Consider the following 13,315-nt stretch of genomic DNA (forward strand, 5'->3'; position numbering starts at 1 on the left):
CTTGGTACACCAATATGGTACAGCTGGTCGCCGCTGCTCCTTGGAAGCTTCCTCTCAGGGAAGATCTGTTGTCGCGAGGACCAATCTTCCATCCTGCTTTACAGTCACTGACTTTGATGGCTTGGCTGTTGAAAGCCAGGAGCTGAAGGATAGAGGGTTGTCTGACTCTGTGATTCATATTCTGTTAAAAGCAGATTTTTGGGAAGTAATATACTTTAATGAATTAAAAAAAAAACTAAACAGTAAAGTTAGCCCAACTTTTTGTATAATGTGAAAGACGATGTTACGCCGAGAGTCGTGAGTGAATCGTGATCTTTATTCTAAGCAAAAAAAAATTGTGATTCTCATTTCATCCAGAATCATGAAGCTCTACTGTAAATCCTATACATGTTGCACATGTCCATAAAGTAGACTATATGTTGTAGATTACCAGATCTAACACTTCCACAACATATCATAGGCCTTCCATAAATGCACAAAAACTAATACTGGCTACCCTCTCCCATCATTTTCTTTTGCTGCTAAATAGCATGCAGCCTCCTAATTCAAGAGTGTATATTGCATATATTTTCATATATACGTTCTTTGCACCTCTATTAAATAAAAACACTTGATTTGTTTTGCTCATATTCAAGCTACATACATCTCTGTTGCTAAATACACATGGTAAAGCTTCTCCTGTGAGTCAGTCTTTGTTGAAAATTAACATGTGTTCCATGATGGAATGTGTCAGCTTCATGAGGGGCACTGGCATTTCTCCTAGATACCCAGTCACTGCCAACACAAGACACGTCTGTGCTATGATTTTAAGCACAACTGATAACTGTTACAATTTGCATATGGCTTTGCAATACATTTTGTGCTTGGTAAATACTGACCAGACAGCAAACAATGTATTTCTGGCATCATTAATGTATTATATTTTTGGGAATTGTTCAAGATCATTGCAGTTCTAAATTTCAGGATCACCATCTTTTAGTTTATATTTAACAATGTATTTGACTGATGTGGTAATTGGGTGTCCTCATAATCTGTTCATTCCCCTGTGCCTTTTTTTATATAGCTCTCCAGAAGAGGGATATCATTTGACTCTGATGTAATTGACCATTTTGCTAGACCTAAAGCAGTGTTTACAATTTCAGCCAGCTTTCAATTGCCAGAATGGTGGTATGGTAGCCCAGTACCACCAAGGGTTTCTGTCAATACTTTGAAGCAATCAAAACTGATGGTGACAATTCTTTTGATAATTTCTGTAAAGTTGCTAGCATATGACTAGCCATTATCCTTCATACACAGTCCTCAGAGAGTCAGAGCTATAGGGAAGAAGAATTTAGCAATGTGCCAATGTAAAGTGATCTTGCAGTTAACACTTTCCTCATTTTTAATTCAGTTAACTCAAAGAGCAGCTGTTTAATATTTCTGATTTAGTAGTCATTGAACTCTGATTAAAGTATTTGTGACCTGGTATTGGGCTTTTTTCTCTTAATTGTCAACGTATCAATCTTATGCTCAAAGCATAACATAGCAAGGTATGTGGCTTATATATATATTTATTTTATTTTTAGGAGCCTCCTAAAGAAGACTTGACGGTTTCTGAAAAGTTTCAGTTGGTTCTTGATGTAGCACAGAAAGCACAGGTTTGTCCCTTGTTTAATTTTGCTTGTGACTCAATTATTTGTTTTTTTTTTACAATATTGTTTTTTGACTCTATCTCTATCACATAGCATTTGGGGTGCTAATAAAGGGTAATGTCACCAAACATGCATTATGCAGTGATTGGCACGTGATTCCAAATTGCAAAGTGTGAATGGAACCTTTAGCACACCAAAAGGTCATATTTCCAAAATTTTCCTTAACCACTTAAGGAGAATTTGGCTGCTCAAAGACCAGGGCCTATTTTGCGATTCGGCACTGCATGATTTTAACTGACAATTGCGTGGTCGTGCAACACTGTACCCAAATGAAATTGAAGCCCCTTTTTTCCCCATAAACAGAGCTTTCTTTTGGTGGTATTTGATCACCTGTGTGATTTTTTACTTTTTGCGCTATAAACAAAAAAAGAGTGACAATTTTGAAAAAATGAATAATATTTTTCACATTTTTATATGAAATTCTCAAAAAAAAAAAAAATGGAAAAATCTAAATTTTTTTAACATTTTATGCGAATGTTTTCTGCTACATATTTTTGTTTAAAAAATTGCAATAAGCGGATTTTGATTGGTTTGCGCAAAAGTTATTGCGTTTATTAGCTACAGGAAAGATTTATGTCATTTTTATTTATTTATTTTTTTTTAACTAGTAATGGCGGCGATCTGCGATTTTTCTTTTTTTTTTTTTTTTGCGGGACTTCGACATTGCGGCAAGCAGATCGGTTACCTGACTGACATTTTTGACACTTTTGAGGGTACCAGTGACATTACTACAGTAATCAGTGCTATAAATATACACTGTTACTGTAAAAATGACTCTGGCAGGGAAGGGGTTAACTTAGTGATCAAGGGGTTAAGTGTATCCCTAGGGGCCTGATTCTAACTGTCAAGGGGCGTGGCTTGTGATGTAACCACAGAGACATACGATCCTACATAGCAGGATCGTATAGTCTCTGCAGTTACACCAGGGAGAATGACGGGCGGCTTTGTTTACATCAGCCACCTGCCTTTCTCCCTCTCCAGAAGGAGATAGCGAGTGGCCGGCGGACATTGGAGCCGCCGGTCACTCGCGCGGGTATGTCAGGGAATGAGCGGGGGCGGGAGCGCGCCTCCGGCGTCGCACGCCTGCCCCCGGCGGCGCGCGCTCGCCCCCGGTGGCGCGCGCTTGCCCCCTAGAGGCTTGTGGGCGAGCGACGCAGCGATACGTCGCTTTGCCCAGGAGGGGCTGACCGCCGCAGTATATGTACTTGCGGCGGTCAGCAAGTGGTTAAGGCTTTGTTAATGCTAGTGCAGCTGCGATTGGATCCGATTTTAGGTGTGATTTATATCGTCGTGGAACCTGGTTGTTTGTTTTTTTTTTTTTTTTTTTTATATGCATTTTTATTACTACTACGTTTTGACTCATCCCTGCTGTCAGCCAGCAGGCAGGACTCAATGGTTGTTAAAAGCGAAGTTCACCTTTTTGAAAAAAAATATTTCTCTTTCGTTCATCGACTGACATAGCGCTCCATAAATCATAACTACTGGGTTATATTGCCTCCTCCAGGAGTAGGACCAGGCAGAACAAAAAACTCCTGGCCATGCCCGTGGGCCATCCTCAGCTTATATATAACCCCCCTCTCTGCTCTTGGTAATCAGTTTTAATCTGTCTAGTCAGGAGTAAGGACTTTCCGTCTGAGATCTCTGGTCCTAGCAATTTGTTTCTTTCTCCTTCCTTACATCTTTTTTTTTTTTTTCTCTCGGAAGATGTACAATTAACTGCTGGAGGGGCTGGATATGCTAGATCCAGTGCCCCCCCCCCCAACCCAGCCAGCGAGCGCGTGCAGACCGCAGCTACGTGCTAGGTCGGCCGCGACATAGGCTGACGGACATAGGCTAGCGCGTGAGTAAAGCGACTTGCTGGGTCTCGTACGACCAGCTTGGGTCTGAGTCGCAGCGGTCTCTTGGCCGACAGCTCTCCTACTTCAATGGCGAGGATTCTGTCTGGAGCATTACCCACACCATGGAAGGGTAAGCACAGTCCCCCCTCTCCCCTTTTGGCAGGTTTTTTGGGGTGGACGTGGGTAACCTCCAGGGATGGTTGGACCTGCCTGCAGGTACCCTCCTCCTCCCATCCTTAACCACTACCCGCCCGCCCTATAGGGAATTGATGGCGGGAAGGTGGTTGTATTATCCTGACACGCCATCATATAACGGCGGCAGGATAATGCTCAGAGAGGCGATCGGTGCTGCGGTGTGTTACTCTGACACACCGCATCTCCAATCTCGATAAAGAGCCTACTGACATAGGCTCTTTACCATGTGACCAGCTGTGTCCCATCACGGCTGGTCACATAGTAAATAGGAAGTGCCATTGATCGACTTTCCTCAGTTCATGCCTGACAGGCACGAGTAGAGGAGAGCCGATCTGCGGCTCTCCTGACGGGGGGGGGGGGGTCTGCAGTGGTAAACAGAGCATTTGCAGACCCTTGGGGGGGGGGGGGGGTGCCACTAGATCCATCAGGGATGCCCACCCATGACCCCAGGGATGGCCACCAGGGATGGCAATCAGGGCTCAGGGAGCCTGCCAGTGCCCTCCCTATCAGTGCTGCCTGCCAGTGCCCTCCCCATCAGTGCTGCCCACCAGTCCCCATTACTGCCATCTATCAGTGCCCACCAATGCTGCATATCAGTGCTACCTATCAGTGCCCATCAGTGCCGCATATTAGTGCCTTCTCATCAGTGCCTGTCAGTGCGGCCTCATCAGTGCAAGAAAAAACGTATCTATTTACAAAATTTTATAAAGTAAATAAAAAAACTTTTTTTTTTTTCCAAACTTTTCGGTCTTTTTTATTTGTTTAGCAAAAAAAAAAAAAAAAAACACCGTGCGGTAATCAAATACCACCAAAAGAGAGCTCTATTTATGGGGAAAAAAACATCATAAATTGTCATTCAAGATGCAACAGCGCTAAAAGCTATAAATTGGCCTGGGAGGGAAGGGGGGAAAGTGCCCAGTATTGAAGTGGTTAAAATCCCTCAGTGAGCTGGGTTTCCCCCACTCAATTTCCCCCCTGTCTGGACCTGAAGTCTGGAGGGAATCCCAGGGCAGAGGGTGCAGTGGAGACCCCTGGGGTCTCCTCCGCTATCGCCACTTTGCAAGGGTCCTGGGATTGTGTGTCCTGCTCCGGTAGTCTGGAGGGGTCCCAGTGTAGGAGACCCCTAGGTGCATGCCCCACTGTTTACACTGAGACCCCCCCCCCCCTGCACTATACCCACACTGCAGAGACCGGTGCAGAGTGCACAGCGTAGTCTCCCCCTAACGTGTTTCCTACCTTCAGGAGGGGATCCCCTTGCAGAGGTGCAGAGGCAGCCATTTCCCCTTAGTCTTTCTGGTCTACCGTTGGCGGCCATGTTTGTGTAGCCCGATGTCATGGAGGCCTATTTCCCCCTAGTCTGGTTGGTCTCCGGCTGGCGGCCATGTTTGTGTAGCCTGATGTCACAGGGGCCATTTTTCCTTCCGGGAGATGCTGGAGACGACCGAAGCCTCGAAGGGTTCCCAAAGCTCCTCTTCTTCCTTAGTTTCCTCTTCTTGTGCCCAGGGAAATATGAACAAGGATGGCATCCATGATGATGCTGGGTTTGAATTCTCTGCGTTCCTCCGGTCGGTAGGGTGAGTCCTTGGGGGTCCCCGTTATCTCTCGCTCTGCTGATAGGTACCCTGAGCCTTGATAGTAACCTTTAGTGGTGCCAAAAGATTATTTTTGTACTGCAAGGTCTTCCTTTCCTTATGGAGCCTCGAAGTCACATCTCCCCCACTGACCCCTTCATGGAGGTGGCAGGTCCTTCAGAAACCCTAGATTTCCATGGTTGCACTGATGGTAGTCCTGCAGTCCTTAATGTCCCGGTGGAAGTGGCCTGTAGGCAAAGGCTCAGGAGAAATCGTCCCCCGCCTTCCCCTGTTTAGTCTGTCTCATCTGATTCTGAGCCTTATGCTGCCGTGGACGTGGCCCATCAATTGACATATCACACCCCCAGATCCATCCGATAGTGAAGATGATTCCAGAAATTGTCGCAGCAGCAAATGAAAAAGCGCTGGTAGACGCACTTTTCACAGCAGTGCGTGAGACTTTTAAAATGGAGGATGCGGCTGATGTAGCCATGGATGTGGCTGTGTCGTTTGGTACACGTAAGTGGCCTCGTTCTCCAAGGGTGTTTCCTTATGTGCCTTATTTTGACAGGTTTTCCTGTAAGGAATGGGAATAACCAAAATGACCCTTTGTGGTCCCCAAAAGTTTGCTGTAAGTTACCCTTTTGAGGAGTCACTTTTTAAAAAAGTAGACTAGTTCACCAGTGGCGGACCCTCCTGTTTTCTGGTTGAAAAAGCAACCATGATCCCAGTAGAGGAATCCCCGTCCTTTAAGGACCTGGCTTACAGGAAAGCGGAGACTGTTGCATGCAGCGTTTACTATGGCTAGTTCGGCATTGTGGCCAGTCTTTGCCCCAGCCCTGGTGTCTCAGACCCTAACTGAATGGGCCAAGCTTTTGTGCCAGGGAGTGAGTAGGTCCCTGCTGCTTATGTTGATTTAGAGGACCAGTTGGTTCATGGGCTGCAGTTTATTTGTGATGCAGCTTTGGATACAGCTCCTGTGGTGTCCAAACTTTGTTTCAGCGGTGGTTATTAGGCGCTTGCTTTGACTTAAGAATTGGTCCGCAGATCATGCCTCTAAGAAAACTCTCATTGATCTGCCCTTTCAAGGCGATCGCCTATTTGGGCCTACCCTGGATGACATCATTAAGGGTATTCCTGCCACAGTCAAGGAAAGGGAAGGAGCCCTGTCGCAGAAGAGGGGGGCCCTCAATGCCGCCCATAGAAAATTTTATTGCGCTTCTGGGACGGAGAATAAGGGAAATATATCTTTTAAATCTACCCCGGGAGGTTCCAAGCAACCTTGGTCTGGTAAGCCTAGAGCTAGCTTTTCCGGACCAGAAGTCAAGTCCCCTTCAGCATGAAGATCTGCTCTCACCTGTTATTGGGGTGGGGGACATCTTTGCTGGTTTCTGGCACAGTGGTCTTCTTTTGTGAGGTTCAAGCATCAAGGAGATCAGTGAAATGTTTCTTTTGGGTGTACCCAGAAAGGGGGGCAAAGTTTGTTCTCTTCAGGTTTTTTAGGTCCTGAGTCTCCATGTGCATATTGAATTCCTGCAAAGGTTCAGGTGATGTCTGAACTACCGTGTTTCCCCGAAAGTAAAACCTACCCTGAAAGTAAGACCCAGTGTTATTTTTGGGGAGGACTGCAATATAAGCCCTACCCTGAAAATAAGCCCTAGTTTAGTGTATGAAAAATCCTAGAATGCACTTTATTAGTGTTTTAAATGATGTCCAATGTGTGTTTTTGTAATATAATACTGTGAAATACCTTCCTTGCATTGCCACTCCGCTCTCGGCTGATTCCCCGCTCTGTCTTTCTCCTCTCATACCGTAGCTGTCAGAGGGGGATCTCAGCCCCTCCCCTCTGCAGTGTACACAGAAGCGCCGGGTATTCTATTAGAATTGTGGGAAATACCTTCGATACATCTGCGCTTCCGTGACCCCCAGCTGTCAGCGGGGGAGAAGAGGGCGGCATCCTAGGATTTTATATACACTAAACTAGGTTCACACGGGATTCCTTGCACGCAGGGAGGGAAGAGAGGGACAGCACATTACAGCTAAGACCTACCCTGAAAATAAGCCCTACTGTGTCTTTTGGTGCCAAAATGAATATAAGACCCGGGCTTATTTTTAGGGAAACACGGTACCTATGGTCCCCCCTATCCCTGTCCAGGGAATTGAATTACCTAGGTCTGATTTTAATTCTGGACAAATTTCAGGAACCACAGACTGTGATTCACCGGCGGCTCCTTAAGCAGGTTCGGCGCCACAGGAGGATACTGAAATGTGTGGCAAGATCACCGGTTTCTCTGGCAGACGCTGCAGGCGTCCAAGGGCCACGGTAAGGCCAGTATCACCCTCAGCTCAGGCTTCTAATGCAGTTCTTGCGAGGAATCAAGAGCAAAGATTTTCCAGTCATCCAGGTGGCCGTAAACGTCCCTGTGGGCTTTTTTCCCAGAGAAGACCAGTTGTCCCGAGGGCTAATCTACCCTTGTCTACCCTAATCTAGCAGGACTAATCGTGCTTTACAGTCTCTTAGCTATTGAAAGCCAGGTACTGAGGGATAGAGGTCTGTCTGGTTCAGTGATCCCTACTATGGTGAAGGCAAGGAAGTCGTCTTCCAGCAAGATATACCATCATACGTGGAAAGCGTACGTTTCTTGGTGTGAGTCAATTGGTGCTCATTCTAGATACTTTTCTGTGGCTCGGATCTTAACCTTTCTGCAATGGGGCATTGATCAGAAGTTGGTCTTGAATACCATCAAGGGTCAGGTGTCTGCCTTGGCAATCTTCTTTCAGTGACCCCTAGCTACACACTCTCTTTAGTTCGTACCTTCATTCAGGGGGTTGGAAATGTGGCTCGAAATGTGGCTCCACCTGTACGATCTCTTTTTTTTTCCGCCATGGGATTTAAATTTATTGCTTTCGGTTCTCCAGAAACCGCCGTTTGAGAATATTTGGGAGATTCCCTTGTCTACGTTGTTCCAGAAGGTGACATTCTTAGTGGCTTTTACCTCTGCCCGCAGAGTGTCGGAATTGTCGGCATTATCCCGTCGCAATCCCTATTTGGGGGTCCATAGGGATAAAGTGGTTCTTCGTCCCTGTCCATCATTCCTGCCCAAAGTTGTCTCTTACTTCCATTAGAATAAGGAGGTTGTGATGCCTTCCTTGTATCCCAAGCCAACTCATCCCAAGGAATTTGCTTTGGAATTTTCTTGCTTTTTGTGGTTACGGACGGACAAAGGAAAGGGCTGGCCGCTTCTTCGGCTACCATCTCCAGATGGATCAGACAGACAGTGACGCAGGCCTATTCCAATAAAGGTCAGGTTCCTCCTTTCCCTGTCATGGCACACTCTACTCCGGCGCTGAATACTTCTTGGGCCTTTTGTCATCAGGCACCAATATCGCAAGTTTGCAAGGCGGCCACTTAGTCATCGGTACATTCCTTCACAAAATTCTTTAAGGTAGATACTTTGGCATCTGCGGATGCTTCTTTTGGCCAAAAAGTTTTGCAGGCTGCTTTTTTAAGAGGGGCTGTTCCCTCTTGAGGGGTGTTTTTCTTTAAACTTTTATTGTTCAGATAGGGCTCCTGTGTCCTCGTTTAAGGGCTCTTATGTTTTTGGGTTGGGTTATTTTCCCCACCCCTCGTTTTTCTTTTGACACTGCTTTTGGATGTCCCAGTAGTTATGATTTATGGAGAGCTGTTTCCGTCGATGAACGAAAAAGAAAATGGGATTTTTGTACTTACCGTAAAATCCATTTCTCTGTCGCTCATTGACAGACGTAGTCCTCTTTGATTCTCATCAATAGGGTTATGCTGCCTCCGCAGGAGTAGGACTAGGCAGAAAGAAAAATGTTCTGGCTCCACCCTAGGGGCAGTCCCAGAGGGTATATCCTCCCTCTCTCTGCTACAGGATGTCAGTTTTTTTCTGTCTAGTCAGGAGTAAGGACCTAAGTTCCTTGCTGGGATCTTTTTGGTCCTGGCAATATTTTTTTAGAAAAAATATTTTTTAGGTAGTTTCTCCAGTTTTTTCCTGTGAGATCTTCAAGCAAATTACGCCGGAGCTGGGCGACGGGCTGGATGTTGAGATCCGGTGGTCACCCCAGCCGGCCTACGAGCGCGCGCAGACCAGAGCATCACGCTTGGTCGGCCGCGACACATTCAAGTAAGTATGAGGGACCGGGCGACGGGCTGGATGTTGAGATCCAGTGGTCACCCCGGTTCAGCCTACGAGCGCGTGCAGACCATAGCTCCGCGCTGGGTCGGCCGCGACAGAGTCCCATTGGAGGGACTGACCTTGCGAGTTAAACGTCTCGCTTGGACGCCAGGAACCAGAGAGTCAAGGCGTCCGGATTGGTCGACAGCCCCCCACTTCGGTGGAGAGGGTACTGTGAAGAGAGGGTGCCTGTCAGTTCAGTATGGTGAGTAAATGTTTCCCTTTCCTCTCTGTGAGGCGTTTTGGGATACGGGCCCCTCCATACATGGTCGGATTCTTTCTGACACTAAAGTCCCCCTTATAACCTATGTTAAAGTTCACATATCCTCAGTGATAATGTGCTCGGTGGGCAGCGGACTTGGTTTGGGAGCTAACATTCTAAACCAGCAGGCTTGGTTTGTAACTGACTGCAGTATTACAGCATACATAGGAGGTATAGCCTACCTTGACTGTAGTGGACCGTCAGACTCCCGCAGGTCGATAAGCCGCCATTAGCTTGGCATGCAGGCTGCTGTGCTCAGAAACGCTACTTCGGCAATCCGCCGCCATTTTGCTGTAGACCAGGTACACGAGCGTCCGCAGGTCACGCCGGCCGCCATTTTTTTTGGAGTCTATTGTCTCCTGCATGGGGGCGGCCATGTTTGAGGTGCCCAGCTAACCTCGAGGAGCAGCTGGGAACGCCGGAAGGCGTACACAGGGGGTGGAGCCACTTCCTTCTACCCGGGAAAACGAGCACAGTACTTCCCAGTCTGCACAAGACAAACGCTGACTGCAGTTGATAGGAAACTTCTCTGCATCGGGTGGTGAGCCTTTGGGGTCCCTCTCTCTCTCTGTGGGGGTCAAGAAGCAGGTACACTGAGGGGCGCTATTGCGCTAGGGGGATACAGATAAAAAAAAAAAAAAAAAAAAAAAAAAAAAGTTTTTTTCTGGCAAGTGTCCTGGATTAACATGGACCCTGCCACACATGTATCTCCACCTGATCCCCTCGAGGTGTCTGCAGGATCCTCCAGCACCCCGCTTACTATTGAATCATTGTCAGCAGTTATGGAGACCTTTGTATCCCGGGTGGAAGTGGCTTGTCAGGGACAGGGCGCAAGAAAGCGACCCCCGCCTACCCCCATTTTATCTGAAACTTCGGATTCAGAATCTGAGCCTATTCCTGCAGTTGCAGGTACCTCATCTGGGATTTGTGTTTCGTGTACTGTCTCTTCAGACAGTGAGGAGGATGTTTCGGCATCAGCCATAGCCCGAGAGGAAGCGTTGGTAAACACACTAATTGTATCTGTCCGAGAAACCTTAAGATTACAGGGTACACCGTCGGAAGTAGCGGAGACTGAAATTCCCTTTGGTACTAAAAAACGCATCAAAGTGGCGAAAGTATTTCCATTGCCCAAATGTTTCGGTAATCCGATCAAGGAAGAATGGAGTCAGCCAAAACGCACTCCTGCTATTTCCAAACGCATTATTAGGCGTTATCCGTTTGAGGAAGCCCTCCTTAAGAAATGGACAGTACCACCGGTGGTGGATTCACCAATTTCTAGATTAAATAAAGCTACGGTCATTCCATTGGAAAACGCTCCGTCTTTTAAGGATCCGGTGGATCGCAAGATAGAAGCTATGTCTCGCGCCATGTTTTCCTTGATTAGATCAGCTTTCAGACCAATAATTGCTATTGGGCTGGTTTCGCAAACTGTAACTGAATGGACCAAGTGGTTACGCCGGGACTTAGAAGATGTCCCTCAGGCGGTATCAGATTTGTTGGAACAGATGATACAAGGGTTACAGTTTGTTTGTGACGCGGCGTTAGACGCCACTCCATTATTGGCGCGAGCATCAGTTTCAGCAGTGGTCCTCAGGCGTACACTGTGGCTAAAATGTTGGTCAGCTGACCAAGGTTCCAAAAAAGCATTTGCTAATCTTCTTTTTCTAGGAGAGCGTCTATTCCGAGCCAACTTAGATGAGATCATCAAGGATCTCACGGGGGGAAAGAGCACTTTTTTTACCACAAAGTACTAAGGGTAAAGGACCTCGTCAAAGACGGGGGCCTTCTTTCTCCGCTCATAAGAAATTTTTTCGTCCACGGGTGAGAAAAACAAAGTCCTCCAAAGCTCCTTCGGGAGGTTTCAGGGGACGCTGGTCGGGCAAGCAAAAGTCCGATTCTTCCAGACCTGAAGTTAAGACTACTAAAGCCTGAAGGTGCGCCCCCACCCATAACTGGGTTGGGGGGACGTCCTCGCCGGTTTCCGGATCCATGGCTTTCCAGAATCTCGGACAAATAGTTTGCGAGGTCATACGGTCAGGTTACAAGATTGTATATCAATCTCTCCCAGTGCGATTCCTCCTTTCCAATATTCGACTATCCCCGGATCGCTTAAGAGCTTACGGGGGGCAGTCACGGATTTAATGCAACAAGGAGTGGTGGTCCACGTTCCTTGGACAGAGCATTTCAAGGGTTCTATTCAAACCTTTTCACAATACCCAGAAAAGAGGGCAAAGTGCGTCCAATTCTGGACTTAAGAGCACTTAATCTTTTTGTCAGGGTACAAAAATTCAAGATGGAGTCCATTCGCACAGTAGCGTCCTCCCGGCATCAGGGGGATTTTCTGGCGTCCATAGACATCTAGGATGCCTATCTTCACTTTCTTATTTATGCAGGACATCAGCGTTTCCTGCGTTTTTCCGTAGAAAGAGTATTATTATCAGTTTGTGGCGTTACTCTTTGGTCTCGCCTCGACTCTCCGGGTCTTCACAAAGGTGATGGTCCCAGTCTTGACGTTGTTACGACAACGAGACATATCGATTCTAGGTCACCTAGACGATCTTCTGCTCCGTGCGGCTCTATTACTAAACTTCGAGATCACCATGACCTCTTTTACAAGAGTTCGGGTGGCTGGTGAACCTGCAGAAGTCATCTTCGGTTCCCACCAAGAGACTGGAATATTTGGGTCTAATTTTAGACACATCCAGGCTTGCATGAGGGTCCTGGGTTGATGGTGGCTTCCTTTGAAGCAGTACCATTTGTCCAGTCCCATATCCGAATCCTTCAAGGAGAGATTCTTCTCAAGTGTAACCGGAATCCAGATTCCAGGACTATCGGATCCGGCTGAGCAAGCGGACCAGGGAGTTCCTGGTCTGGTGGCTTCGGTCTCCGATGCTCAGCCAGGGGAGGTCATTCCTACCAATATTTGGACGCTTATCACTACGGATGCCAGTCTATCCGGGTGAGGAGAAATTCTCGACTCGGGGGCTTGGGTCCCTGGAAAAGTCCAGGTTACCGATAAATGTATTGAAACTGAGAGCGATCAGACTTTGTCTGACTCACTGGACCGAGCAGCTCCAGGGCAGCCCGGTTCGGATCCAGTCGGACAATGCCACAGCAGTAGCTTATGTCAATCATCAAAGGGGCACCAGGAGTGTCCTGGCGGCCATAGAAGTGGCCAGCATTCTTCGTTGGGCGGAACGATTGTTCCAGCTCTCTCTGCGGTATTCATTCCGGGGGTGAATTGGCAGGCAGATTATCTCAGCCGTCAGATTCTGGATCAAGGGGAATGATCTCTTCATCCAGGGATATTCCACCAACTGTGCCTTCGTTGGGGCACCCCGAATGGGAGCTGTTGGCATCTCAGCTCAACAGGAAAGTGCGGAGGTTTGTGGCTCGCTCCCACGATCCTCTAGCAGACACCGCAGACATGCTGATCGCCCCGGGGGGGGGGGCAGTATCAGCTACTGTATGCCTTCCCTCCTCTCAAGTTACTGCCGAAGCTTCTTCGCAGGATAGAGGTGGAGGGAATCCCAGTTATCCTGGTAGATCAGGACTGGCC

General features: G+C 47.4%; 1 protein-coding gene across 3 annotated transcripts in view; it reads left to right on the forward strand.

The window, feature by feature from the left end:
- Positions 1 to 13,315, forward strand: part of GRAMD4 (GRAM domain containing 4) — a 396,610-nt gene that overhangs the window by 293,359 nt on the left and 89,936 nt on the right. For all 3 annotated transcript variants that reach the window (XM_082253353.1, XM_082253354.1, XM_082253355.1), the window contains one exon: positions 1,566 to 1,637. In XM_082253353.1, the coding sequence (XP_082109479.1) occupies positions 1,566 to 1,637 (72 nt within the window). The remainder of the gene's footprint in view (positions 1 to 1,565; positions 1,638 to 13,315) is intronic.

Source organism: Pelophylax lessonae (assembly GCF_965119305.1).
Source record: "Pelophylax lessonae genome assembly, chromosome: 4".
NCBI classification, from domain to species: Eukaryota; Metazoa; Chordata; class Amphibia; order Anura; family Ranidae; genus Pelophylax; species Pelophylax lessonae.